The 26,850-nt window shown below is 46.8% G+C and overlaps 1 protein-coding gene across 1 annotated transcript in view; it reads left to right on the plus strand.

The window, feature by feature from the left end:
• Positions 1 to 26,850, plus strand: part of LOC103588751 (mitotic spindle assembly checkpoint protein MAD1-like) — a 402,917-nt gene that overhangs the window by 176,470 nt on the left and 199,597 nt on the right. The window contains exon 4 of the mRNA XM_008570554.1: positions 15,981 to 16,037. Within this exon, the coding sequence (XP_008568776.1) occupies positions 15,981 to 16,037 (57 nt within the window). The remainder of the gene's footprint in view (positions 1 to 15,980; positions 16,038 to 26,850) is intronic.

Consider the following 26,850-nt stretch of genomic DNA (forward strand, 5'->3'; position numbering starts at 1 on the left):
CCCCCCCCCCCCCCCCCCCGCACAGTGTTTCCTGGTCTGTGAGGAAGGGCCCAAGGGAAGCAGATGGCACGTGTGCCATATTGGAATTCAGGGTGTGCCTCCTGGGTGTGGGAACGTTGCCCCAGTCACCTCTCTGTCTCTCTCCCCACACGCATTTCATTTTTTCTTTCAGTTTCTTCTTCCCTTCCCTTCTTATTTCTGCTCTTTGAACATCTATCTGCCTGTCCCTCTCTCTCCCTTGTTTCTCTCCACCCCATCCTTCATCCCCAAGCTCATGTTTCCTCTCATTGTGGGGCCAGCAGACTTTTGTAGTAAGATGTGCGGCACTGGGTGTGCCTGTGGGGCAGGCACACACACTGGTGGCCAGCAGGAGCCTCACGTGGGTGCCGGGGAGTGTCTGTTCACCTGACGGACAGGTGCAGGCTCCAGCTTGGGGCAGCAGCCAAAGGTGGGGAAGATGTGGCCCAGGGAGTTTGAAAACTCACCCACCTCTTTCAGAGTCATTTCATTCCACCCATTTAACTTAATCAGTCAATTCTAATGTAGAGCATGTTTTGATTCTGGCAGAAACATTTCAGTAAAACAACCTGGATGTGTTGAGTTGGGAGAATCCCAGCAGCCCCTCTCTGGTGAAGTTTGTGCCATTTTGCATGGATTTTATTTATTCCATTTAATAAAGCAGCTGCAGAAGTTGGTAGCATATGTCATGAATACTCTGTCAACGGAGCTATAAATATGCAGTGCATGCCACCTTGATTCAACATATCAGCCTGATTTGTGTTTCCAATTTATTTAATTAAAACCAATTATGGCGCTGCTGGCTGCATGAAGGTATGTGGAAAATCCCAATTTCAGATTGCAGTCGATCTGAAATAGTTTCTGACTTCCAGCTTAGGAAAAAAATGGACCTCATAACATTTCCCTCTCCTCCCCACTCCTTTACATCTGTGAGGCTCTGATGGTGCTGTTTGTACTGGCATCTCCTTGCTGTGGATGGTTTGGCTTCAGGAAGATCGTTGTCTTCAGAGCTCCAGGTTGTTGGCCAGGCCCAAAGTATTACTTCTTTCTTACTTGTGAATGTATTTGTTTACCTTTGCTGTCCTTATATGAAGAACTTGAGACGACTATACTGTACAAAGCACAAATAAAACAAAATGAAAAAATTTGAAAGAGTTAAAAGGTAAGCAGTATATTAAAGTGGATAAAAAGGATAAATGGGAAGAAAATGATGCCAGAAATCTGGGCCGTGGGAACCTTCTGTGTTTGACCACAGTATGTGAACTTTCAAGCATAGCATAGCAAAGGGGATGCGGGACACACAGACCCTGTCCTCAGTATGAAGTGAAAGGCTCTGCTCCCCACTTGGGCCAGAGGCATCTGCCCAGAGTTGTGCTGCCACAGAGAGAGTATTCATGTGAGGTGCCAGTTCTACCCCCGATGAAAGACCGAGATTCCGCACACTGCCTTTCAGCAACAAAACAATGGCTAGTGTTTATCATTGTGCCAAGTTTTTTTTTTTTTTTAAAGTGTTGGTCAGTATGGGGATCTGAACCCTTGACCTTGACCTCGTGCCAATTTCTTGACATTCTTTTTAATACAACAGCCCCTTGAGGTGGGGATTATATGCCCATTTTATAGATGGAGCAAATAATGCTCTAAGAGGTGAGGTAATTAAAACTTGTGGAGATGTCATTTGTTGAGGTCACACTGCTGGTTAGCAGAGATATTGGGGTTTGAACTCTGGCTGTGTGGCTTCAAGTTAAATCCCTATAAGCAGCATTTCTCAAACTTGGGCATACGTCAGGGTCACCTGGAGAGCTTGTTAGAACACACTTGCTGGGTCCCCCCAACCCCACTCAGATCTCTGATTCAGGGGCTGTGGACTGGGGCCTGCGAACCTGTACTTCTGGCATGTTTCTGATGATGCCAAGGCTCACATTTTGAGAACCACTGTCCTACAGAATAATTTACTGTGTGCTGCTTGTGGCAGAATAAACTCAGGGCAGGGTTCCATCTTCTTCACCTCAGGAGGGCCCCACTATTGCGCTGGGAGCATCTAGCATGGGCCTGAGCTTCATCCTGGTGGCCTGCAGCTGGAGCCAGGGTCTGCAGCCCAAGCTCCTAGCCTGCGAGCTGCCCGCTTTGCATAGCGACCTGCTCTGCAGCCAGGAGAATCTGGCCTTGTGGTTGTCCTCTGGCCTTAGTCCACATGAGGGGATGCTTCTGTATCCAAGGACTGCAGCCTCCAGGGCCACTGCCCGGCAGAGGAGGTGCTTGGGCCTTGAGTGGGTCTCCATGCTGTTGCTTGGGAAAACCTCTCAGGATGGCTGGCCAGTGTTGTCTCCTTTTTCTTCACACTTTGTCACGTGTAAACTAGACCAGGAAGGTGGGAGGCCCAGGGCTTCAGTCTCATTTCCTTTTGTGCTAATTGTGACCTTGGTGGAGGAAGGCCCTGCCTTCCCTGTGCTCAGGCCTCTCCTCTGTGAGGCTGTTTGGGGGCTGTGCTCCATGCTCTGAGGGTCCTCCCCAGCCTGGCCAACCTGTAGTTCAGCAGAAGCTGCCAGCAGCTCCCAGGCTGTCAGGGTTTTCTGTGTCCTGTCCTAGCCTGCACCCACCTGCAGGTTTTCCTGTCTCATTCTGGGCTTGCTGCGTGCTGGCAGGGGTGCAAGATCATCAGGCAGCAACTTCTCACTTCAGGATAAAAATAGCCCACTGAGGTCTCAGGGCAGCATCTATGCGTTGCCAGCAGTGCGTGCCGTAGGGCTCATGTCTCAGCACACACAGCCACCAGGGCCAGCTGAAGAACAAATGGTCCTGGACCAGGAAGAGCCATGGTGGCCCACAGGCCATTCTTGGGCCGAGGCAGTTCTGCGGTCACTCGCTGCCAAGGGACATGGGGCTGGGGTGTGGCTGGACTGTGGGCTCTGGTCACGTTGGTTTTTCCAGGCTGCGTAGTGGAGCCCTCTTTCCACAGCCCATCTGCCTGTTGGTGCTGCTGGGTGTGTCCCCCTGACACCCTGCTCTGAGTGGGCTTGGCCTCTTCAGGGGAGCCTGAGCCCTGCATCTGAGGCCATCTGGGACAGATCCCGGTGTCCTTCCTACCAGCCAGACTTGCACCCAGCCTCTGCTTCTCCTTTGGGGCCTGGCCCCCAGTCGGGTGGAACTGAGGGGTGGGATCCCTTTTAGGAGGCACTGGCCATGGAGGAGGGGCTGAGGATAGATGTTGTCTCAACTTGCCCAGGAGCAACCTGCTAGCTTGCTGGGCTCTGCTCTTTCTGCTGTCAGTCCAGGCCCCCTCCACCAGCTACCTGTCCCTCAGGAAGCCCATCTCTAAATCCCACCCTCTCCCCATCAGCTCAGGGCGTCTCCTGCCATGCAGAGCCAGCAGAGCTCTGGGAGCTCTTGGCACAGTGTCGTCACCTCACAGGTGAGGACACTGGATGGGGGCCCAGGTGGAGGCCTCAACCAGGGTCACCCAGGAAATAAGAGGCACCTAAGTTCTCCCAAAGGTGGTTCTGCAGGCCCAAGTCAAGCCATATGGTCAGTGCCAAAGTGCTTGGGCCCAAGTGTGTATCTGCAGGGATGCTCTGTCTACATGCCCTCTGCCATCATCACAGGATGCTTTGAAAAAAGAGCCTGAAGTTGCTTTGTCTGCAAGACCCTGCTTGAACTCCTCTCTAAACAGTAAACAGGGACCACTGCTCCTGGGCTCCCCAGACCTTGTGACCCAACTTTGATGGCTCTTGCATGTGGTTTCTTGATATGCAAGCTCCTCATTGTCAGGCTTTGCTTCCTCATGGCATCAACATTTTGGGCAGAGCCAGGAGCTTGAAAAGCATGAATGGAATGAATACAATGAATGGCCGCCCCACACCAAGCCACTTGTTCAGGTGCACAGGCCAGGGGCTGAGTGGGGTGTGGGGTATGGGGCTCAAGGACTGAAGCATTTGGGAGAAATTGATTTGACCCTTTCAACTTAATAACACTCTATCATGTGCATGTGTGTGAGTATGTGCGCACATATGCATAGTTTTGCTTTGCTTTGAGTTCTATGTGAACCCGTTTTGCCTCCCCAGCCAGAGAATAGGAGCCCTATGAGCAGGGATGGGGGCTCTGCCCATAAGCACACACTGGCCTTATGCTAGAGAATTAACGGGTCGCTGGGCAGTAACCTCTGGGATCTGTCATTTGTACAATAACAGTATTTCAGTGAGTTACTGTTCCAGGCTTAGGAAAGGTCCCTTACTCTTGAGAGCTGGGGGTTGGGGGGCTGACCAGATAAAGCAGCTCCTGCACAGCCTCTGGGTGCCATGGGGAGGTGGGCACCTGGCACTGAAGTAGCACTGGACAAGGCCACACAGTTGAGGTCTGGGTGCTTGGCCATGGGGGAGGAATGAAAAGTGTTCTGTGTCCTTCTAGGACACCGTGTTGTGGGTGGGTCTGGGGCATTTTCACAGAATACTTTGTGAGCTCAGAGGCCCATGAGGGGAGGGCATGGAGAGGATGTAAACCAGAGTCTTCTGGAAGTGGAATCCACCAGACTTAGTGATGATTTGGAGGGGTGCTGGGGGAAGGGGCTGTCGATCTGTGGGGGCTGTTAAGTGTCCAGTGCTGAATGCCACTGGATCTTCACCAACTGTTCCACACCAAAGAGTTGTGGAGAGCAGACAGCCTCAAGCATCTGCCCTATGGGCCTCAGTGCAACATTGGTTATTTACTAGGGCGGGAGTGGGGTCTATCTCCTCTCTGGGTGAGGTGGAGGTGGGTCTGACAGCCCTGCCGTTCTCGGCCCACTACATGGGCCCTCATATCTTCCTGCCTGCGCTGGAGGGCCTGCACGTTGCATTCCTCCTGTTCACTGAAGCCATCCACATGCAGATTTCTTGTCCCAGGGGAAGAGTCTGGGCACAGGGTCAGACATTCTGGGCCAAAAGCTTGCTGGAGTTCACTGGGCTTCCTTGTAGTGCCTCTGCCTTGCCAGAGCCCTGTGAGTCTGAAACCACCATAATCATCTGACCCTCAATACCTGTTCTACTGCAGTTTCCCAGCTACATTCTGTAGGTCTGAAACTTGTGTCACTTCAAAATAAAGTTGTTTTAAAAAATAAATTCAGAGCTGATAGCAGCGGAGGGTGACTTCACAGTAGTGACCTGGTCTGCTATTTCTTCTCCTCTGTGGTGGCCTTTACTGACTGGGAGAGCAGGAATCACCTGTGGGTCACTGCTGTTCTCACCTTCTTGAAGCCCCTGCAGAGCCACATCTGTGTGGCTGGAGTGCTGATTCAGGGGACACAAAAGGGGACAGTTAGTCCTCAGAGCACTGCTCTTTCTAATTGCTGGGGATTTTAATTTTTAAAAGTCAGCTTTATTGAAATAATTTATACTCAGTAAAATTCTCCAACTTTATACATACAGTTTGATGAATTTTGACGAATGTATAAAGCCATGTACAAATGTATAAAACCACCCCTACAATCACGATACAGAAACTTACCTTGTGCCCCTTTGCAGTTAGTTTCCCCCTGACCCTGAATCCTGGAGACACTAGTCTGTGTGCTGCTGTTATAGTTTTGCCTTTTCTAGAACTTCGTGTAAAGGGAGTCATACAATGTCTCTGCATCTGTCGTCTTAGATTTAGCATAGTGCTTCTGCGATTCATCCACTTTGTTGTATCAGCAGTTCATTTTTCTTATAAAATAGTATTCTGTTGTTAGGCTCTACCAAAATGTGTTTATATATTCACCAGTTGATAGATTAGGGTGGTTTCCAGTCCTTACCTGTTTTGGATAAAACTACTAGGAATATTTGAGTACCAGTCTTTGTGTGAACATATGTTTTCATTTTCTCTGGGGTAGATATATAGGAGTGAGAGGGATTGTTGGGTATAACTTTTATAATAAGTTGCCAAACTGATTTTCAAAGTGACTGTACCGTTTTATATCCATGAACAACATGTGAGAATTCTGGTTTTTGTTGGTCTTTTTAATTGTATCCATTGGGGCAACTGTGTTTCTTTATGGCTTACATTTGCCTTTCCCTGATGAGTAACAAGGTGTATAGCTTTTCCTGTGCTTCTTTGCCACTTCTCTTCTCTATGGAGTGTCTGTTCAGGTATTTTCTTCTCCTCTCTGGTGCTGTGCCTGTGAGTTCCAGCTGCCTGGGCCTCCTCCATCCTGGTCTTCACTCCTCAGCTCAGTAAGCCTGTCGGGTCTGTCTGTGGTGCTCCTCCCTGCCTGGGTTCTGCAAGGCTGTGAGGCAGTGAGTTGGGGTGATCGTAGGAATTGTCCTGTGTCCCTGCTCTCGAAGGGTCTGAGCTCTGAGCTGCCTGTCCTCTAGGGTCAGAAGACCATTGTTCTGTGTGTTTTGTCTGGTTTTCTGGTTAATTGAGGTAGGAGGGTAAATCGGGTGTTGGTCCCTCCAGTTTATCCAGAAATAGAAGTTCGGGAGCATTTTGGGACCCACAAGAATCCCTCCGCTCTGAATGTTCCCTGACACTCTGCCTGGGAGCTTCCTTTGCCTCCTCTGAGCTCACAGAGAACACTGTCTGGGTTCTCTTGGGACACTATTGTCTACGGCCTTATGGTTACTTTTTGTGTCCTCACCTTACCTCTCCTGGTAGCAGGCTGTGGATGTTTTAGTGTTTCCTTTGTTTTTCTTTCCCCTGCCAGTTTTTATTGAATGATGAGGTGAGGGAGGAACAAACATTTACAGAACACCTTTTCTGTGCTGGGCTTTGCTAGGTGCTGCTTTTGTTTGCTGTCTGCTAATCTTGCCACATAATGTCACACCAGTACAGGTTCACTGAACTTCCGAGGCTACTGCCATGGCCGTTCCACTCCACCTGGCCTGCTCTGTCCACACCACCATCATTTTCAAAAATACATTCTTGTTATTGTTTGGAAACTTCATACATGACCACTTATCCTGGTTGATTCACAAATAGTAATGCATTTCCTTGAATGATAACAGGGCCATTTATCTGTTTCTTTAAATGTACTGTGGTCCTGTTCTTAGGAACTCTCACTTTCTGTCCTTTCAAGTCCTGAGCCAAAGGTGGTGATGTTCATACTGCACCCCGAGCTTTGTCCTTAGGAATGTCTATGCACCGGTTAAGAAGCTTCCTCCTAGGAATTGATAAAGGGCCACAAAAAATGATTACATTGTATAATATTGAATATACTAATTATCCTGATTCAAGCATCACATATTGCATATAGGTATTGATATGCAACTCTGTACCCCACAGACATGTACAATCAATTATGTTTCAATAAAAAAAAAATTGAAAGTATAAAATCATGGGGGATGTTAATACATTTAATATACTTAATTGCATTAATACATTTCCAAATTTAGTATAACAATAAATATTATGTATCTCGTTATGATAAAAATAAGTTTTGATGAAAATGATCCTATATATAGAAAATACTATATATTGAAAAACCTAAAGACTATATCAAAAAACTCTTAGAGCTGATAAACAATTTCAGTAATGTTGCAGGATACAAAATCATCACCCCAAAATCAGTAGTGTTTTTATTTTCCAATAATGAACTAGCATAAAAAGAAATAAAGAAAGCTAACCCATTTACAGTAGTCACCAAAAAAAATAAAATGCCTAGGAATCAATTTAACCAAGGAAGCAAAAGATCTCTACAAAAACTGCAGATAACTATTGAAAGAAATTAAAGAGGACACAAAAAGGGGGAAATATATTCCATGCTCTTGGATTGAAAGAATTAACATTGTGAAAATGTTCTTACTACTCAAAGCTATCTGTAGATTCAGCGCAATCCCCATCAAAATACCAATGATATTCTTCACAGAAACAGAACAATCCTAGCACTCGTATGAAACAGTGAAAGACCCCAAATAATCAAAGCAATCCTGAGCAAAAAATAAAACTGGAGGTATAACACTACCTGACTTCAAATTATACTACAAAGCAATAGTAACCAAAACAGCATGGTACTGGCATAAAAATAGACATCAGAACCAATAGAACAGAATAGAGAACCCAGAAATCAACCCACATACTTAACAGCCAACTGATCTTTGACAAAGGAAACAAGAACATATGTTGGGGAAAAGACCTCCTTTCAATAAACGGTGCTGGGAAAATTGGACATTAGTATGCAGGAGAATGAAACTAGACCTGTACCTCTCACCATATACTAAAATCAACTCAAAATGGATTAAAGACTTAAGTAAAAGACCTAAAACTATACGAAACTCCTAAAAGAAGACATAGGAGGAACACTTCAGGAAGGTAGGATTGGGCAAAGACTTTGTGAATAAGACCCAAAAAGCAAAAGCAACAAAAGAAAAAATAAACAAATGCCACTATATAAAACTAAAAAGCTTCTGCACAGCAAAAGAAACAATCAACAGAGCAGAAAGACAACCTATGGAATGGGAGAAAATATTTGCAAACTGTACATATGACAAGGGATTAATATCCAGATTATACAAGGAACTCAACTTCACAGTAAAAAAAAGGGGGGGGGCAAGGGAGCTGAATAGACATTATTCAAAGGAGGACATAGGAATGGTCAACAGATACGTGAAAAAAATGCTCAACATCACTAATCAGGGAAATGCAAATCAAAACCACACTGAAGATACCATCTCACTCTAGTTAGACTGGCTATCATCAAAAAGACAGCAAGTAACAAATGCTGACAAGGATGTGGAAAAAAGGGCAACTCTTCTACACTGCTGGTGGGACTGTAAATTAGTACAGCCATTATGGAATACAGTATGGAAGTTTCTCAAACAACTACAGATAGATCTACATATGATCCAGCAATCCCACTTCTGGGTACATACCCAAAGGAATGGAAATTATCATGTTGAAGGGACACCTGCACTCCCGTGTTCATTGCAGCTCTATTTACAATAGCCAAGATATGGAACCAACCTAAATGTTTGACAGATGACTAGGTAAGGAAAATGAGGTATAAATACACAATGGAATGCTACTGAGCCCTAAAAAAGAATGAAAATCTGCCATTTGCAGTAACATGGACAAGCTTGGAGGAAATTATGTTAGGTGAAATAGGCCAGGCTCAGAAAGAGAAATACCATATATCCTCACTCATAAGTGGGAGCAAGAAAAGAAAGACCACAATAATTCGTTGAACTTTCAGAAAGAGAGAACAGACCTATGGTTACTAGAGGTGGGAAAGGGGGAGGGAAGGGATTAAGGAGAAACTAGGTAAGGGAAACAAAGAATAATTATGATTTATAATAATGAACATGCTAATAATGTTGATTTGATCATCACATATTGTACACAAATACTGATAGTCAATTCTTACCCCATAAATATATATATTCAATTATGTTTCAATTAAAAAATAAAAATAAAATTTTGCTAAAAAATAAAAAAACCTCCTTCCTGGCTGCCTGCCTGCCCTTTCCCATGTCTGTACCTTTGATTGTGTTGTTCCATGTTCCTGGAATTCCATCCCCTTTGCCTGTTGAGTTTCTGTCTGGGGCCCATTCTGCTGAGAATCCTCAGCCTATAGTCATCTTGGATCAAGGTTGTGTGATGTCCCATTCAGCCTTTCCGTCAGGGGAGATGCGGTGGGTTGAATGATTATTTTCAGGGATGGTGAGTTTCTCACTGTTGAAAACTTCTTCTTTTTATAGTAGCTGACCCTTTCTGTTTTCCTAATTTGTCCTCCAGAGTGTTAGAGTATATATTTTAAAAATATACCTTTTTTATGGAAGTATAAAATACATATGCAGATATGCAGTTTGTAAGTGTGTAGCTTGATGAATCATCGTAAAGTGAACACATCTGTGTAACTTCCACCCAGTTGGAGAAATAGGACATGATTGGTACCCTGGTGGGTTCCTCACTATAGTGTGAATGGGATGTCTTTGTACATTCAAGATAGCTCTTGCAGTCTCTGGAAGTCTTTTCTCTTCATGGCTAAGTGGCTCAGTGCTGTGCCCTCTGTCATCCTGGTCACCTCTTTAGGAATACTTTAGCTTGTCAGCGTCTGCCTTTTTGACCTAAGGCTCCATCTCTCCGGGAGACAGTGGCCTTGCCAGGGCACCTTGGCCTGTGTGTGGCAAGTGGTTCGGAACCCACCACTGCTCTTACTGAGATAACAGTCATCGTCATGGCCCCATTCCCAGGGTTGCATTTTTCACAGGAGCTGCTCTGAGGTGGACCTCCCTTAGGTAAATGCAGGCACATGCTTGATTCAAAATGCAGTGCTTTTTGGGATCTCACTAAAATCTCATATTTGCTATATTTCCAAGCCCCAGATCATGTGAGGATTTGAGAAGGTTTTCTGTATGTATTTCTTTCAAGTCATTGGTTAGAAGTGTTGGACAGAACAGGGCTAGAGACAGAGACAAACTCCTTAGATTGACATCTACCTATTAATCAAAAGTTTTGCTTTAAGTTGATCACCCAGATATAAACAAACTTGTATTTGGGCCCAAATTGCTTGGTCAGAAGCATTGTTAAAATGTTCTACAAATGTCTGCAGTGTTGTCTTGGCCTAATCACCTGGGCACGTCTGTGAAGGCTGAGTCCTTGTGGCCTGACTTGTTCCCACCGTAGGCCTCGATGGGCTCCCAGTGGTCACTGCTCCATTTCCATGCTTGCGCATCGCTTATTCACTCGCTCACTGGCTCTGCATGGGGAGGTACAGGAGAGCCAAGGGGTGGCCCGGGCATTGGACAGACCCGCTCTCAGCACTGCTGCTTCCTGACAGCTCCTGTGCCATAGGACCACCGACCTCAGGGCTGCCACATGGCTCACTTAAATCGGGGTGATGATGTGTCACATTTTGCTGTAGTTTGATTGTATTGTGTCTCCCAAAGTCCATATGTTAGAAGCTTAATCCTCATTCTAACTATAGAGGGTAGGAAATCCTATTACGGTAATTGAAAGGTGGAGCCTTGAAGAAGTGATTAATGAATGGATTAATAATGGTGGTCAGGGGCATGGTTCTGATGGCTTTAAAAGGATAGTGAGAGTCTCTCTCTCTGCTCCGCCATTTTCTGCCATGTGAGACCCCTGCGTCCCTATAAAGCCACCACCAGTGAAGACCTTCACCAGATGTGTTCCCTGGACTTCCCAGCTTCTGAACTGTAAGCAATAAATTTTGTTTTCTTATAAATTACCCAGTTCCAGGTATTTTGCTATAAGCAACAGAAATGGACTAACACATACCCGATGCACAGTAGTTGTCACCTGAGGCCTGATGACCACAATGGCCATCTCTGTGCCCAGGGCAGCGTGCCAGGTGTGGCATGCATCATGCCTACAGTCATAGGGGGCTCGTAAGTGGCTCTAATGCAGAAGCCTGCTCTGTGGTTGTCTCATAGCCACCCGGTTCAGCTCAGTACCTTCTTATTGCCATCCCCTACACTTGGGGTGGTCTCTGTGGCCCAGTGACATGTGGACCTGGGATGATTTGGGAGAGGTGCTGAGTCGTGGGGTTTCTAGACTTTACTCTGCAGTGCTGCCCAGAGACAGAGCGTGTGAGTGAGTGTGGACTGGGGATGCGTCCCAGGTACCACGACTCTGCCCTTCAGCATAGTACACATTCAGGCCCCCATGACCCTGCTCCCTGGGTCACAGGAGCACACAGGTGTGCTTGGCAAAGTGTGTGGCATCTGGGCTCCTCCGGGGAGTATTTCATTTCTCTGTTTGCTGTTCCCAACCGCTGGTGTGGAGCCTGACTGCATGCCTACTTTGTGACCCCAGCTGCAAGTCAGATTATCCAGGGTTCAGCTGGGACATGCTTGGTTCTGCTGACTGTGAAGAGAGAGGGTGGTGTGTTTGCAAAGATAGTTCACAGAGCCCGAGGCATGTGGTGTTCCTAGTGAGCAGTGCTCTCCCTCAAGCAGACCCTGCACTGCATAGTCTGTCGTGCCCGTGGTCACCTGCCTCCTGACAAAATTGTTGGCTGGGCAGGGTCCAGACCCTCCCCCTCGGGTGGCAAGGGCACCAGGTGGGGCTGGTTGTCAGCATCTTCAAAGTCAATGAGTTCAAGGCTGCTTGCTCACCTGTTGGTGTTGTGTGGGGGCCGGGGGTGCACAGATGTCACCACTGAGTTAGATGCCACAGGGGAGGCTCTGGGAGGTCACAGGTGCTTATGCCTGTGGCTTCTGGTTGGGCCTCAAGACTGGGTTTGAGTCTGCTCTGATGTCCAGAACTGGGCAGGTGCCCCAGGATGACCCCGCAGAACGTCCTGCACTGACTGTCTTGGCCTCCCTCTGGACCTGTAGAGGAGCTCTGGGCACCTGCCCTGTGCACATCAGGGTGGGCCAAGCAGGCTCCTGCAGATCTGAGTGGTTGAGGGATTGCATGCTGTTGTCTCAGTCCACCTGCTGCTGGCTGTGATCCTAGAGACTGTGTCTACTGCCCCCCATTTCCCATGACCGGGGGGCCCCTTCCTCTGTGTCCCCAAACTCATCACATTCCCCTAACCCTGCCCCCCATGTGTACATATGCCCTACCCATGAACACACACATTCTCCTTCTTCAGTCTCTTCCATCTTAGTGGCTTGCCCTGTGATTTTTTTTAGCCACCCAGGCCAGGACTCTGGCCTCACTCCTGACTTCTCCCTCACCCCCACATCTGCTCAGCTCCCACCCTGCAGATCCCATCCTTAATAGGCTTATCCTCCCCCTTCCCATGATGATGTGGTGCTGGCTCTTGGTGTCACACCTGGGCTGGCCCCATAGCCTTCCTCCTGGCCTTCCCTCCGTGCTGCCACTTAGGCATACCTGCCTGACCTCCCTAGGCCTGACTGTCAGGACACAGGCACCTGTGTTTAGGCAGTTAGGAGGGCAGTGAGGGCAAAAACAGGGTCGTGGGATGGAGCTTAGCTCCTGTCTGAGAGGAGACCCGAGGGATGTGGGGACAAATCAGGGAAGGAATTGGGAGAAGGAAGGAGAAGCAGGTGCAAGGCCCTGAGGAGGGGCCTGTTCAAGGAGCAGCACACAGATTGTCGAGCAAAGCAGAGGCAGCGAGGAGGAGGCGGTGCGAGGTTTGGGCAACCTGGGCCTTGTGTGGATAGAGGGGAGTGATCGAGGGCTCTCGGCACAGGACTGACACACTGGCCTTGTTATTCTCTTGAGCCAAAAGCGCACAGAATGAGGTTAAGTACCTGGATTCATAACACATACTGTCACTGGTCCACATATGGTCTTCTTTTATGTTTTTAAGTTTTGTTTAAAGACCATGGGAGAACCCTCCCCCCAACTCAAAGGTTCAAACCTTGCCACAGAAAGAGTAACACACTCTTTTGTCATCTGAGATTTGCTCTCTTTGTCACGTGTAGGTGTTGCACGTGGCTGTAGCATATCCAGCTTTTCATTCATTCTCTTGCTGAGGGGCTTCTAAGTTGTTTCAGATTTTTACTGTTGCAGTGCAAGTGGGGACAGTTTTGTCCATAGCTGCTGTGGACATGTTTTAATAGTTTCTTTGAATATATACCTAGGAGTGGAATGACTGAGTAATAGGGGATACAAATGTTAAACTTTAAGGAAATACCAAATTATTTTCAAAAGTAATTTAGTAGTTTTCATTCCCATCATCAACTTATATAAGATCCGATTGATTTGTGTCCTTTCCAACTCTCAATATTGTCTAAATTCTTAATTTTTGGCAGTTAAATGGATGCAAAGTGCTATTTCTTGATTTACATTTTACTGTTAACTAATGATGTTGATTACTTTTTCCTATGGTTACTAGCCATATGTGTTTCCTTTTCTAGGAAATATTTTGCCCATTTTTAAAATCATGTTTTTTTTTCCTTACTGCTTTGTGGGTGTTCTGTGTGTGTTCCTGATCCTAACCAGGTAGCGAGGTTGTTGTATCAGTTCTATATTCCCCTTGATCATAAGACAGTGGGGAGGGGGGCAGCATCTTTTGTGGGGCAATGTGAAGGGATCATGTGTCCAGAGGGCAGAGGCAGGCTCTGGGGATTCTGTTCCTGGTGGGTGTGTAGCAGGAAGAGCAGGGCCCCACAGTCATGTGGGCCTGGCTTCTAGTCCTGCCCTCGTCCCTGACTGCTGTGCAGGTTTGGGGTGTGACTTCACTTCTGAGCCCCTAGTCCTCCCTGTGCCCCCTCCCCTTGCCGTGCCCACCTGGTGGCTGTGCTGGTGTCTTGGTGCTCAGGCTGAGGGAGTCCAAGGCAGCCATTTGTTTCTTGCTGGTCCACAGACCAGGCACCAAGCTCAGCATATGCATTTAACTGGTGGTGGTGGTGGGGAGTCGTTTTTGTTTATGTTTTGTTTCTGTAGATATTATTTCTGGAAGATTCGTTGTTGCAGTAATGATTTTCATTTTACTCCTATGTTGCCAGTTTCAGTCCTGGGAGTATTGTTTCACTCAGGCCTCCAAAGTACCAATGAGCTTTTAACAGACAGCCTGGCCTAGTACAAAGAGGTAGCACATAGAAAACAAATGCCCTCAGTTGTCTGGGGTTTGGCAGGACTTGAGCAATACAGTATTACAGTGGAGATGCCATTTTCCCCATTGCCCTCAGGTACCACTGCATTGGAGTCTCCCCTTCCTGCAGGTCTTCAGGAGCGGGATGCTTGAGTCCTTACAGGGGGTCCCACGTTAGTGTCCTCCCACTCAGGGGATGGTGTGGAATGGCGGTGAAAGGAGGCAGGGCTGGCCTTGTTCTAGCTCTTCTTCCGTGGTAGACATGGTCCTTTCTCGGGAGGAATCACCACCTGTTCTCTGTGCAGTGAAGGGCACTGTCACCTCCTCATGTGTCTGCTCAGGGCCTGGTGGATCACTGACTGAATAAAGAATGAAAAATACTTCTACACAGTAGCTGGAAGAGGCACATGCCATGCAGTTTTTTCAACAGTGGCCATGCAGCTCACTTGATACGTTTATTTTGTGTTCTCGTCTGCAAGAAGTGTATGATCTGTTCTCATTTTCTGAGCATGACCTGGTCTAAGATGCGGCCAGTGAGGAATCTGCATGAGACGCTGGAGGTCAACTATTCTCATGGGCTTCGAGGCCCCTTGGAGAGTTGGGGGACAGGGGATGATGTGACCGATTAGGGCTTAGGTCAGGTGACCTCTACTTTTGGGCACCCATATTCCTGCTCTGAAGTGTGGTTTATGCCTGTTCTGTGGTGGCTTTCCCTGCCAGCCAGACTGCTGAGGCATGGCAGCCTCATGGGTTTCTGCTTGGGGTCCCTGAGATAAGGAGCTCCCTGGAACTGGATTGCTCCAGCAAAGGCTTCTCTCCCCAACCCCTGAAGTTGTGGCTCAAACTTGGTGCTTGGTGAGGGCCCTTTGTCAGGAGAAGGCTGCTGGGTTCTCAGGCCCTAGCATGGCCATCGCTGGCTTGGATAGTCAGGAACCTCCCTGCTTTTCTACCCTTGTGGGAGGGGATGGGCCAGACACTTTTGGGGAGGGGTTGAGGGAGGGGACACTTTGTCTGTATTCTGGCATTCTATTCAGTGGTAGCCATGGTTCGGGAGCTTCAGAGATTTTCTGAGATGTGGCCTTTGTCAATAAAGTCACCTTAATCAGTTCTTCCAGAACACGGTGTGCTGAGAAGTTGAGGGTGAATTGTTTTCCTCCTCTATCACTAGGGGCATTGAAACTCCCATCCTGCCTGTCTCCCCTCTATTTCTACCCATAATCCCATAGTCCCTCTTAGGATCTCTCCTCTGTGTCACTTGTAATTCATAGTTAGTTTCAAGTGGCAGGTTTGGGGATGGACTTTGTGTTCTGTCATGTTACCTGGCTGCCCACTCAGGTACCTTCTCCAAACAGTAGGATCCTGGGCCTCACTGGGGCAGCAGTTCTGGCCCTGGTCAATAGTGCCAGCTGTCTACTGCCTGGTTCCAGGGGCCCTGTGTACTAAGCAGGAGTAGAGGCCGCAGGGGTGGTGGGAGGTACATTCACTGCAACCCCAGGGAGAAGGCCGGTTCACCCATAGCCTCTGACCCACTCACTCTCATGTCTTGCAGGCTCAGCTGTCACAGGCCCTGGAGGAGCTGGGAGGCCAGAAACAAAGAGCGGACATGGTAAGCCCTGAGATGGGTGCTTGTGTGTTGCCTCTGTGGTAAAGGGAACTCTAGGGTTTAGGGCACTTTGAGTCCTGGCCCCGGGCAGGAACTCCTGCCCCCATCAGTGTCCTGCAGGTGCAAGTGAGTAGCTTCCACCATGGCCATGGTCCTTCTCTGTCATTGGAAGTGGTGTTAAAAATGGATGTGGCCAGTACTCCCAGTGAAGACAGCATAGGTAGCAGTGAAGTCAGGGCACTCCAGCATCCAGATTTCTGGTCTGGGGGAGTGGCCATGAATTGGGGACCCAGGGGAGGGCAGTTCCTTTCCCAGAGCCCTGGAGAGGGAACTGTTTCCAGTATAGAGTGACTGGCTTGGTCAGTCTGCCAAGAGGATCTATAAGAGGAGCAGAGAATTGCCTTTGGCTTTGGCAACAGGCTTTTTGTTAATGATTCTAGTGACAGCTGTTTCCGAAGGGAGGCAGAGAAAGCTTGACTGGACTTGCAGAGGCTGGGGAAACTGAGTAGAGGCAATCTTCTGAAGTGTTTGCTCTGCAGAGCCCAGGAGAGTGGCTTGAGCTGAACAGTGAGACTGGGTCCGGAGAGAGTTTATGTTACCCGATGGGCAATGGAATAGCATGTGTTTATACTGATGGGAGCATCCCAGTGGGGATGAGAGGGGCTGGAGGTGGCAGGGCCCTCTGCCATGTGCCAGAGGGAGGTGCAGGTGGCTGGCAGAGCCCCTGGTGCTTCCTTCTTCTCTTTTTTTTTTTCCAAAGTGAGTTGTAAGGCCCAGTAGGGAAAGTAGATCTGTTAGGGAGGAGGCGATGGGGTGCTGCCAGTGCCCAGTGAGACTCATGGTATGAACTTGAAGCAAGGCTGGTGAGCAGTTTCTACCCTGCTTAGGGGCTTCCCAGTATGCACAGACATTGTCTAATGGGGTTTAACCAGGGCCAAGGTGTGCCAGAGAAGAATATTGTAGGTCATGCTGGGATATGTAGCTAAACGGAGGGAAGAACGGGCTGTAAGACTATTACAGTGCAGTCCTTCTATTTACGTATGTTTCTAAAATTTAAGTGTTCACCATCGTTATTTTCAGGCCATAGAAATAACATGGGTTTTTTGTTTGTTTTTTCTCTCTGTTTCCTGCAGTGGGCATTCATTACTGCTGTACTTTAAGGGGCACCCATTATAACTTTGTTGTTCAGTAGGAGGCCCTACTCCAAGCTCACTACCTTCCACCAGGATGGTTCAGGATGAGAGCTGGCAAATGCTCCTTCTCTGAGTGAGAGGCGGGCCAGGCAGGGTTCTGTAGACCATGGGGTCTGGTGCATGAGCATGTGGGTGATTAACAGGAATGCCTTGGCCTTTTTCACCTGTGGCAGTGTTGGTAGTTGTGGGACAAGCCCCTAGTGTGCAGCCCAATCTTTGTCTTTTCCAGACCCGTGGAATGTCAGTGCTTCCTTCTCATTAACTGAGCTTTCCAGGCTCCTTAAATAAGGGCCCTATTTTGTGTTGACTTTGGAGAATCTGGGGCTGGGGTGAGGAGTGTTCTTTGAAGATGATGACTCCATTTGAAGAAGCCCCTGGAGCCCCCAGTGTTCTGTGTGTTAACATGCGTGGCTTCCTTGATGTTGACCTGAATTGAAACATGCCCAAGGGCCTCGTTTCCAAAATGTACATGAGGCTGAGAGGAATTAGGACTGGAGCTGTGCTGAGTTTATGCCAGGCCCGTGGCTTTAGGACTGAGGACTTGCCAGTCACCCACAGCTGTCCTTGAGTTTGGACTCCCCAGTTTTCCACATGAGCATGGATGCCTCGGAGCTGGTGACTCGACCCCCCACCCTTCTCGCATATAATTTCTGTTCCTTGTTTGAAGCACCCAGGAGCTTTGAGGTACTGATGCCTGGGCTTATAGCATTGACTCAGAATTTGTAGGGGGTTGCCAGGCAGGGTCATGATTTTTCTTCTCCCCAGGTGATTCTGATTTTGGCCAGGGTGGAAGACCCTGTACCCCTAATCTTAGTGCAGAGGCTCCCGCCCCCAGGCTACTGGGGTACCTTAGGGAAGTGCTCAGCATGAAGCTTTTGATGAAATGTGGGTTGTCCCATGTGCTGACCCAGCAGAGATTGGCAGGGTCCCCCCAGCCTCATTCTCTGAGTGGATTTTCAGCCTGTCCCCCTGAAGGCAGGCACAGGTTCCTGTGACATAGACTGACGGTGCTGCGCCGCTTCTGTTGGTTTTCTTCAGGCTTGTTTTTGAGTCCGTGCTGGAGCTGTCTCCTCAGACAGGTTTGTAATCTCTGCCTTTGATGGTCTCATCTTTAGCTTATTTCACTTCTCTCTTCTCCTTCTCAGTTAAAAGGAGAATAAGAAATAGCAGTGCCCATGGGCCGAGATTGCAGGCAGGTTGCACTCATGTGGGGAGACTGAGGACCTCCGTGCTTCTGTCCTTCTCAGCAAAGCTCGCTGAGGCCCAGTTCCTGACCACAGTGAAGGTTGTGTGGGGGGCCTGGAGTCTGACAGATCTGTGTTCACATTCTGATTCTGCCACCAGTTACTTGTGTGAGCTTGGCCAGCCCCAGACTCCTCACCTGTCAAGGGGACCTCCTGACACCATTGCAGCTTGTTAACGAAGTTTATCCAGAGTAGAGAGCCTGAGTCTAGGAGTGCTTCCAGCAGAACCTTCTGCACCTGTGTGAGTGTGCTCTGTCTGCACCAGCTTCTGCAGTGGGCACTGGTTTTGTGTGCCATTGTGGCTAGTGCAGCTGAAAAGCTAAATAAAATTTCATCAGCTCACAGAACATCCATGTTCTTCCTCCTCGAGGCCTCTGCTTGTGGCGAGGCCTCTTCCTGGAAAGTTCTCTCCTCCCTCCCTTTTCCTGGGCTCGCAGGCCCATTTGCTGCCGGCTAACTTGACTCCTTGTTTGGATTCCAGCTTGTGTTCTTGACCATGTCCTTCCATTCTGAGTTGTAGTCCCCTCTAGGCAGGCTCCTGAGGGGACAGGAGGCTGTATCTCGAGGCTCCATGTCCTTCTTGCTGCATGCAGTGCCCTTCATAGGAGGCGCTGGGTCGAGGGGTGCCGAGCGCAGAGCTGGCTGGCCTTGTGGACCTCCTCATCCCAGCTTGCCTTGACCCCGGTGGCTGCCAGCCCTCCCCTCCTCTGTGTAAACCGGAGCCCCTCTTAGTCTCACTGGTTTTCTGTCTTGGGATTACAAGTAAAATGCATGTGGTTCGGTTTGAAGAAAGTTTTTGCTTCTGAGGTGCCCCACTGACCTGACTAGCTTTTCGTTTTTTTGGTGGAGGAAAGAGAGATTGGAAAGGAGAAACAAGCTGCCGCAGCTCCTGTGAGACTAGGAGGGCTGGAGTCTGCCTTGGGTCTGGCTCTTGGCCACTCCCCTCCCATTCCCAGCCTTGGCAGTGGGTGCTGTCTGGGGCAGGGGCACCTCTGGCTCCTGGGAAAGCTGGGGCTCAGGTGGCTTTCACTCCCAGGCCTTTATGTGGAAACGCCTTCACATGCAGGTGTCACTGTCCATATCCTGCAGACCCTACGTCCACTATGGTTTGGGATGTGGCCCTGGTACCTGTGTCATCTCCCAGTTCATAACTCCCTTGCCTGCTATTTTCTGTCCCAAAGTCAGATCACTACTTAGGAAAGGAGAAAAAGGAACGATTTAAACATCTTTAGCTATTTGCAGATGACAAGACAAAGGCAGTTCGACTTTCTGTTGTTAATTAGTAAACCCATACTAATTAGTAAGCATAATTACAATTCATGCTTTTTTCTTTAAATGCAATTAATATCAGAAGAAAGATGTCCTGGGCCATGGTTGTATCATTAACGTACCTCTCCCTAATTAGATATGGCCAGCAGTGGCTGGAGGAATGAGTTTTTTTATTACAACTATTAAAAAATCCTCTATTTTTTTTAATACTTCAGGGAGTGAGAATTGAAGATTTGTTTTCTGATGTCGAGGAATTACACCCCTCACAGCTCTGTGTAATTAAGCAGTCGTCTTCCTTGATTCCCACTTTCCCTTAACGATTCCTCATTGTCCCCCTCCCTGCTCCCAGGGTAGCCTGCAGTGGGGCTGCCCCAGGAAAGGGCTGTGGCTGTGGCAGAACCAAGGCCTGGCCAGACTACTTCATGTCACTTGCCCTGCTTTCTTTTACCTCTCAAGCAGGCAGTGTGACAGAGGCTACTGCGTGTGGAGGCCCGCTCTGCACCGGGACCAGTGACAGGTGCCTTACAGACAGATTCTAGGATCTGACAATCCTCCAGCAGGTCAGGGCCAGTGGTCCTGTGTGGAGAAGGACCCGGGCTCTCTGTGGCCCTCTCTCGAGCAGGAGCATGGCTTCTCATCAGAAGGCGAAGCACTGGCGGGGCAGTTGATAAGTGTCCTCAGTATAGAGATGAGCATATCATGGTAGCCAGTATTTGCTGGGTGCTCTCCAGGTACCAGGTACATGCTTATTGCTTCACCTGGATTATCTCACTGTAATTCTCACAGCAAACCCATGAGCTGGTCAGTATGATGGTCCCAGTTATTCAGAAGAGGGAAGAGGCACAGAGAGGATTAGTAACATGACCATGTTCACTAATGCCAGCTGGTGGAGAGCATGTGGGGTTCAGACTCAGGCAGTCAGACTCCAGATCCTGTGACCAGCACTGTGGACAGGGTAGGAGCCTCCTTATCCCAGTTGGTCTATGAACCCTGTAAAGATATTGGATTCTGTGGACCTCCACAGAACACTAGCCCAGGGCCAGCCAGTCAGCTGGTGATTTTAAAGTATTTTCTGAATGTCTGGATGTGGACATTCAGGAGGAAAGCAATTCATTCTCCCTCCATCCCCTTTCCCAGTCTGGGTACCAGTCTTTGTGGGTTTGCCCAGTTTGTAAAGATCTAAGAAGAAAATGCTGGTGACTTAATATTGTTGATCATCTGCATTTTAGAAACAATAGCCTGAAAAGATGTTTTCTTAGTCCAGAAAATAAATTTTTATTGGTTGTGGAAGGTACTCAGATCCCTGCTTCTCTTCCAAAAACTGGAAGAAAAATCTCAATGCAGAGGGAGTACTTGAACTTGTTTTTATCCGGACTAGTACAATGCAGTGTTGAAGTTAGCAGAGGCTCACAGTGTATCTGATTTCTGATATGTTATGACCTTATTTTTTTCTTTTTCAGAATTATCTTAGATATTTTCATATTTTCTTTTCCAGGTAAACTTTAGAGTCAGCTTGCAAAGTTTCATAGAAATCCTATCGGAATCACCTTGGTTTGTAGACTGATGTGGGAAAAGCAAGCTCTCTGCAACATTGATCCCCCCACTCAGAAACACTGTGTCTCTCCCCATGTTTAGGTCATCTCTTCAGTCCTTCACTTGAGTTTGATCATTTTCTTCTAGTGAGTCTTGCCTACTTATTGTTAGGTTTATTTCTGGGTATTTGATCATTCCAGCTACTTGCCTGCTGTGTTTTTACCTGCCTGCTGGCTCCACGTTCACCATGTGATGTGGGGGCCTCTTTCAGCTGTCTGGGGAGGGAAATGAAGAGGTGGGCACTTAGACTTGGAGCAGTGAAAACCCCTATGGATGCCACCCCACAAAACTTAAGATTTAGTCTAGAATAGCCACAAAAAAGGAAATTGGTTAATTTATCTTTTAAAAACCATGGGAATAATTCCTTATAGAAGAAAAAATCTGACGCTTATCCTAGTTTTTCTAAGTACAAGATATTTTTCTGTGATGTAAACTTGTCATGTCTCTACAGTGCTCCTCTGGCTTGGCTTTTCCTCAGCTTCCAGTTTCTTATTGTTTCAGCTTCCAGTGATTCTGCCCCTCACTGTTATCCACACCGTCTTCACCGTGGAGTCTGTCCCGTGCATTGCTGTGCACCCGTGGGCATGCTCCAGTGGAGATGGTAGCAAGTCCTCTGACAGCAGCGTCTGCCCCGCCATTCCTTTCCTCTGGAGCAGACTCCCTTCCTGCCCTGGCCGCCCCTGTCTGCCTCCCTGGTGGTGGATGCTCATGCCGTCATCTTGTCTGCCCTCTTCTTTGGACACTTGGACTTTCCCTTTAACTGGAAAACATGGGGACTTGTGTTTGTGTGTGATCCAGTAAACAGTCGCAGGAGAGCTTCCCAACAAAGTTAGCTCCACATAAGAGTCTTCACAGGAACACGAGGAAACCCCAGGTGTACTAAAAAGGTAGATGCAGGATTGGGGCTGACATGTAGAGGGGAAGACCTTTTCTGTAGAGAGACCTTCAAATTCAGTTGTTTCTCCTAAGGAAGGTTTATATCTGTCTATTTAATTGTACATATTTATGGGGTACAGGTACAGAGTAATATTTTTATACATGTGTACAGTGTATGATGTTCAAAACATAAGCAGGGATTCTTTATTTAGCATCCACTGGTAGGCATAAAGCCCTTGCAGTTATGTGTATGTTTTTCTGGAGAGAGGGATGGCAGCTTTCACTGGGTTTTTAGAGGATTCCTGGATCCCCTCCCCCACCCCCCGTGTTAAAAACGGCTCTTCTAGAGGAGGCAGCCTTACTGATTCAGTGAAGGTTCAGGAGCCTATTGGAAGCGCATGCTCACAGATGCACCCACCAGGCCCTGACACATCTCCTAATGTGTAAATGGGGCCAGGCTTCCAAATCAGAAGAGCTGGGTCTTGGGTGGCAGAAACCGCCATTAGGTCAGTTGGTGCCCTCCACATGCCCAGGTGGGGGTGAGTTACCTGTACCAACGCTAGACTTGCACAGCTTTCAGCTTTGTTTCTGTTTGTTTTTATTTTATTTTTTTTAGTTGAAACACTAGATTTCTCCAAATCTGCCCCTTGGGGTCTTCCTGTCCTCTGCTGCCTTAGAGCTAAGGCACAGTTTGCTTACCATGTACCTGTCACCTGTCTCTCTGGGGCTGTTCTCTGGCTCTTTAATGGCCTGTTCCCTTGGGTGGGAACCTGAGGACTCTGTTAAGAGTTCTCTTTCTTGGCAAATACGACAAACTGGGCTTTTTTCTGAGGAGAAGTTATTTCTGAGCTCAGGTGACCAGAATTGCTCAGCAGGAAATACCTGGGTGAGCCTTCGGTGGCTGCCTATGACCTGTTGCACCTGATTTCTCCCTCCAAGCTGGAATGGAAATGAGGGAGAGGAATCAATTTAAGATCCCACTAGCCCCTCACCAAGAAGCAACAGCCACTCCAGAAATGGGTCCAGAGCTGGGCAGAAAGGTGACTTTCTGGAATTCCCAGTTCTAATCTCAGCATTATCTCTTCTCTTGGAGACCAGATCGGGTTCTTGAGTCCCTGGGATGTCGGCCCTTACCTTTTATCGAGAGCTCCCTGAAGCCCTGGACCTCCATCACCACCTCTGTGGTACTGGGCACAGATTGACTCATATGTGTTGGGTGAATGAAAGGTGAGACAGCTTGAGCATGTGCGCATGTGTGAAGAGAGCATACTCTAGTGCTTAGCAGTGGCCATGTTAATTAGAATTGCTGTTGGGGGAGGGGGAGAGCAAGTTACCCAGCTCCTCCTCTTGTTATTACTTTTTGGAATTAGGTAAGGCCCTTGAGATCAAATCATGCATCCTCTGAAATTAAACTGAAATACACAGTATCTATTTAAAGGTCATGCTGTACTAGTGAGTTAGCCATGAGTGCCATTAGCATTAAAGATTCATGAAGCTTTGGAGCTGTGAGTGAATCTGGCAGGCCAGGCCTGTGCTCAAAGAGGGAGGGACCTTGTCCACAGGGGGACACAGGGCAGTTTTAGGAAGGCTGGTCCGGTGAACCTGTAGCTGCTGCAGGGAGGTCTGGGCCCAGCACTTGGGCAGCTCTCCAAGGGAGCCCCATCTTCTGTGTTCTGCTCCATTCTGGATTTGTGTGCAATCCATGCGCTGCTTTGAGAGCTCCATCTTTCAGTGTTAGGCGGCTCTCACCCTCTGGCGGTCTCTAGACGATCCTGGCCTGTGCCCTGCATTTTGCACCTTTCTTGGGAAAACTGCCTGCTGCCCCTACCTGAACTTAAGAAGTTGTTTCATCTCCGTCACACTTGTAGTTGAGTTCAGTAAATGAAACCAAATTCTGGTTCTGTGAGATTAATAAAACTGTTAAACCTCCAGCCAGACTAATCAGAAAAAAAGAGAGAGAAGACACAAATTACCAATGTTAGGAATGAGAGAAGTGACAATAACACTTGCTATTTTCTGGGGTTTTTTTCCTTTTTAATTAGAGCCATCCTAGTGGATGTAAAGTGATATTTCATTATGGTTTTGTCTTGCATTTCCCTGATGGCTAATGATGTTGAGCTTCTCTTTATGTGCTTATTGGCCATTGGTATGTCTTCTTTGGATAAATGGCTGTTCAAATCCTTTGCCCATTTTTAAATTGGGTTGTCTTTTTGTTGTTGAGTTGTAAGAGTTCTTTATATATTCTGGATAGTAGACCTTTATCTGATATATGACTTGCAAATATTTTGTCCCATTCTGTGGATTGTGTTTTCACTCTCTTGGTAGTGTCCTTTGGTGCAAAGATTTTTTTTTTTTTTGATGAAGTCCATTTTATCTGTTTTTTCTTTTGTTGCATGTGCTTTTCGTGCTACATCTAAGAAACCATTGCCAGATTGAGGATCATGAAGATTCACTCCTGTGTTTCCTTCTAAGAGTTTTTTTAGTTTTAGCTCTTACATTTATGTTTTGATCTGTTCTGAGTTAATTTTTGAAGATGGCATGAGGTAAGAGTTTTCTATATGTAAAATAATGGCTTCTACAAATAGGGGTAGTTTAACTTCTTCCTTTCCAGTTTCAGTGCCTTTTATTTCTTGTTCTTATAGTTTCCCTGGCTAGAACTTCATTCTTTTGTACGTGGATGTCCAGTTGTCTCATCACCGTTTGTTAAAGAGGCTATTCTTTCCTCATTCAATGGTCTTGGTGCACGCTTGTTGAAAACCAGTTAATGATAAATGTAAGGGTCTATTTCTGGACTCTCAATTCTAACTTATTGATCTATATGTCTATCCTTATGACAATACCACACTGTTTTGACTACTGTAGCTTTATAGTAAGTTTTGAAATTGGTGTGATTCAGTTTCTTTTTGTTTTTCAACATTATCTTGGCTATTCAGGGTCTCTTGCAATTCTGTCTGAATTTTAAGATCAAGCTTTTCCATTTCTGCAAAAAAGATACTTGGGATTTTGACAGAAAACACATTAAATCTGTAGATTGCTTTGGGGAGTATTGCTGTCTTAACAATATTAAGTGTTCCAATCCATGAACACAGAAAGTCTTTTCATTTATTTATGTTTTCTTTAAATTTTTTCAGCAATGTTTTATAGTTTTCATCACACAAGTCTTTGACCACCTTGGTTTAAACTTAAAAGTGTTTTATTCTCTTTGGTGCAATTGTAAATGGAATTGCTTTCTTAATTTTCTTTTTGAATTGTTCATTGCTGGTGTACAGAAATGCCAATGATTTTTTTATGTTTATCTTGTATCCTACAGCTTTGATTAGCTCTAATAGTTTTTTAGCTCTAATAGTTTTTTTTTTTTTTTAATTCTTTAGGATTTTCTATATGTAAAATAATGTCTTCTACAAATAGGGCTAGTTTTACTTCTTCCTTTCCAGTTTCAGTGCTTTTTATTTCTTGTTCTTATAGTTTCCCTGGCTAGAAATTCCATAACACTGTTGAATAGCAGTGATGAAAGTAGACATCCTTGTCTTGGTTCTGATCTCAAGGGAAAGGTTTCAGTCTTTCACCTTTAAATATGATGTTAGCTGTGGGTTTTTTTAATATATGCCCTTTATCATGTTGTGGAAATCCCTTTCTACTCCTATTTTATTGAGTGTTTTTATCATGAAAGGGCATTGGATTTTGTCAAATGCACTTTCTGCCTCAATTGTGATTAGTATGTGGATTTTTCCTTCACTCTGTTAATGTGGTATATTACATTAGTTGATTTTTGTGTGTTGAACCACCCTTGCATTCCTGATATAAATCCCACTTAGTCATGGTGTATAATTCTTTTAATATATTGCTGGGTTCAGTTTGCTAGTATTTTATTGAGAATTGTTACAACATCTCTATTCACTGGGGTTATTGGTCTTAGTTTTCTTTTTATGTGATGCCTTATCTGGCTTTGGTGTCAGGATAATGCTGGCCTTATAGAATTAGGAAGTGTTCCCTCCTATGTTAAGAGTTTGAGAAGAACTGGTGTTAATTCTTCTTTAAATGTTTGTTAGAGTTCACCAGTGAAGCCTTATGCTCCTGGGTTTTTTTTTTGGGGGGAGGGTGAGGAGGTTTAGGTTACTGATTTATCCTATTTACTTGTTGTAGGTCTGTAGGGATTTTCTATTTCTTCTTGAAGTGATCTTATAATTTCTTATAATTATAGAAATATTTCTGTAAGATTGGTAGTGATGTCCCCACTCTCATTTCCCATTTTAGTAACTTGATTCTCATCTCTTTTTTCTTAGTCAGTGTGGCTAAAGGTTCGTCAATTTTGTGAATGTTCACTTCTTGGTTGACATTTTTCTTTTCCTTTCAGGACTTCAAAGATGTTGTTTTGCTGACTTCTCACTTGCCCTGTTCCCAACAGCAAACCTGCTGTCATCTGATTGCTATATCTCTCTGTGTAACATCTGCTTTTCTCTGTCTGCCTTTATATTGTTTCTTTCTTTTTTTTCCTTTTTTGTCTTTTTTCGTGTCCGGCAATGGATCGCAACCCTCAGTGTCGCGCCCGTACCGGACCGGGACTGGCAACGGGATCGCAACCCTCGGCGCTGCGCCTGCACCTCGCTCAGCCAGTGAGCGGGAACCGGTCTGTATGTGGGA

The sequence above is a fragment of the Galeopterus variegatus genome, unplaced genomic scaffold (genome assembly GCF_000696425.1).
Source record: "Galeopterus variegatus unplaced genomic scaffold, G_variegatus-3.0.2 Scaffold613, whole genome shotgun sequence".
In the NCBI taxonomy this organism is placed as follows: Eukaryota; Metazoa; Chordata; class Mammalia; order Dermoptera; family Cynocephalidae; genus Galeopterus; species Galeopterus variegatus.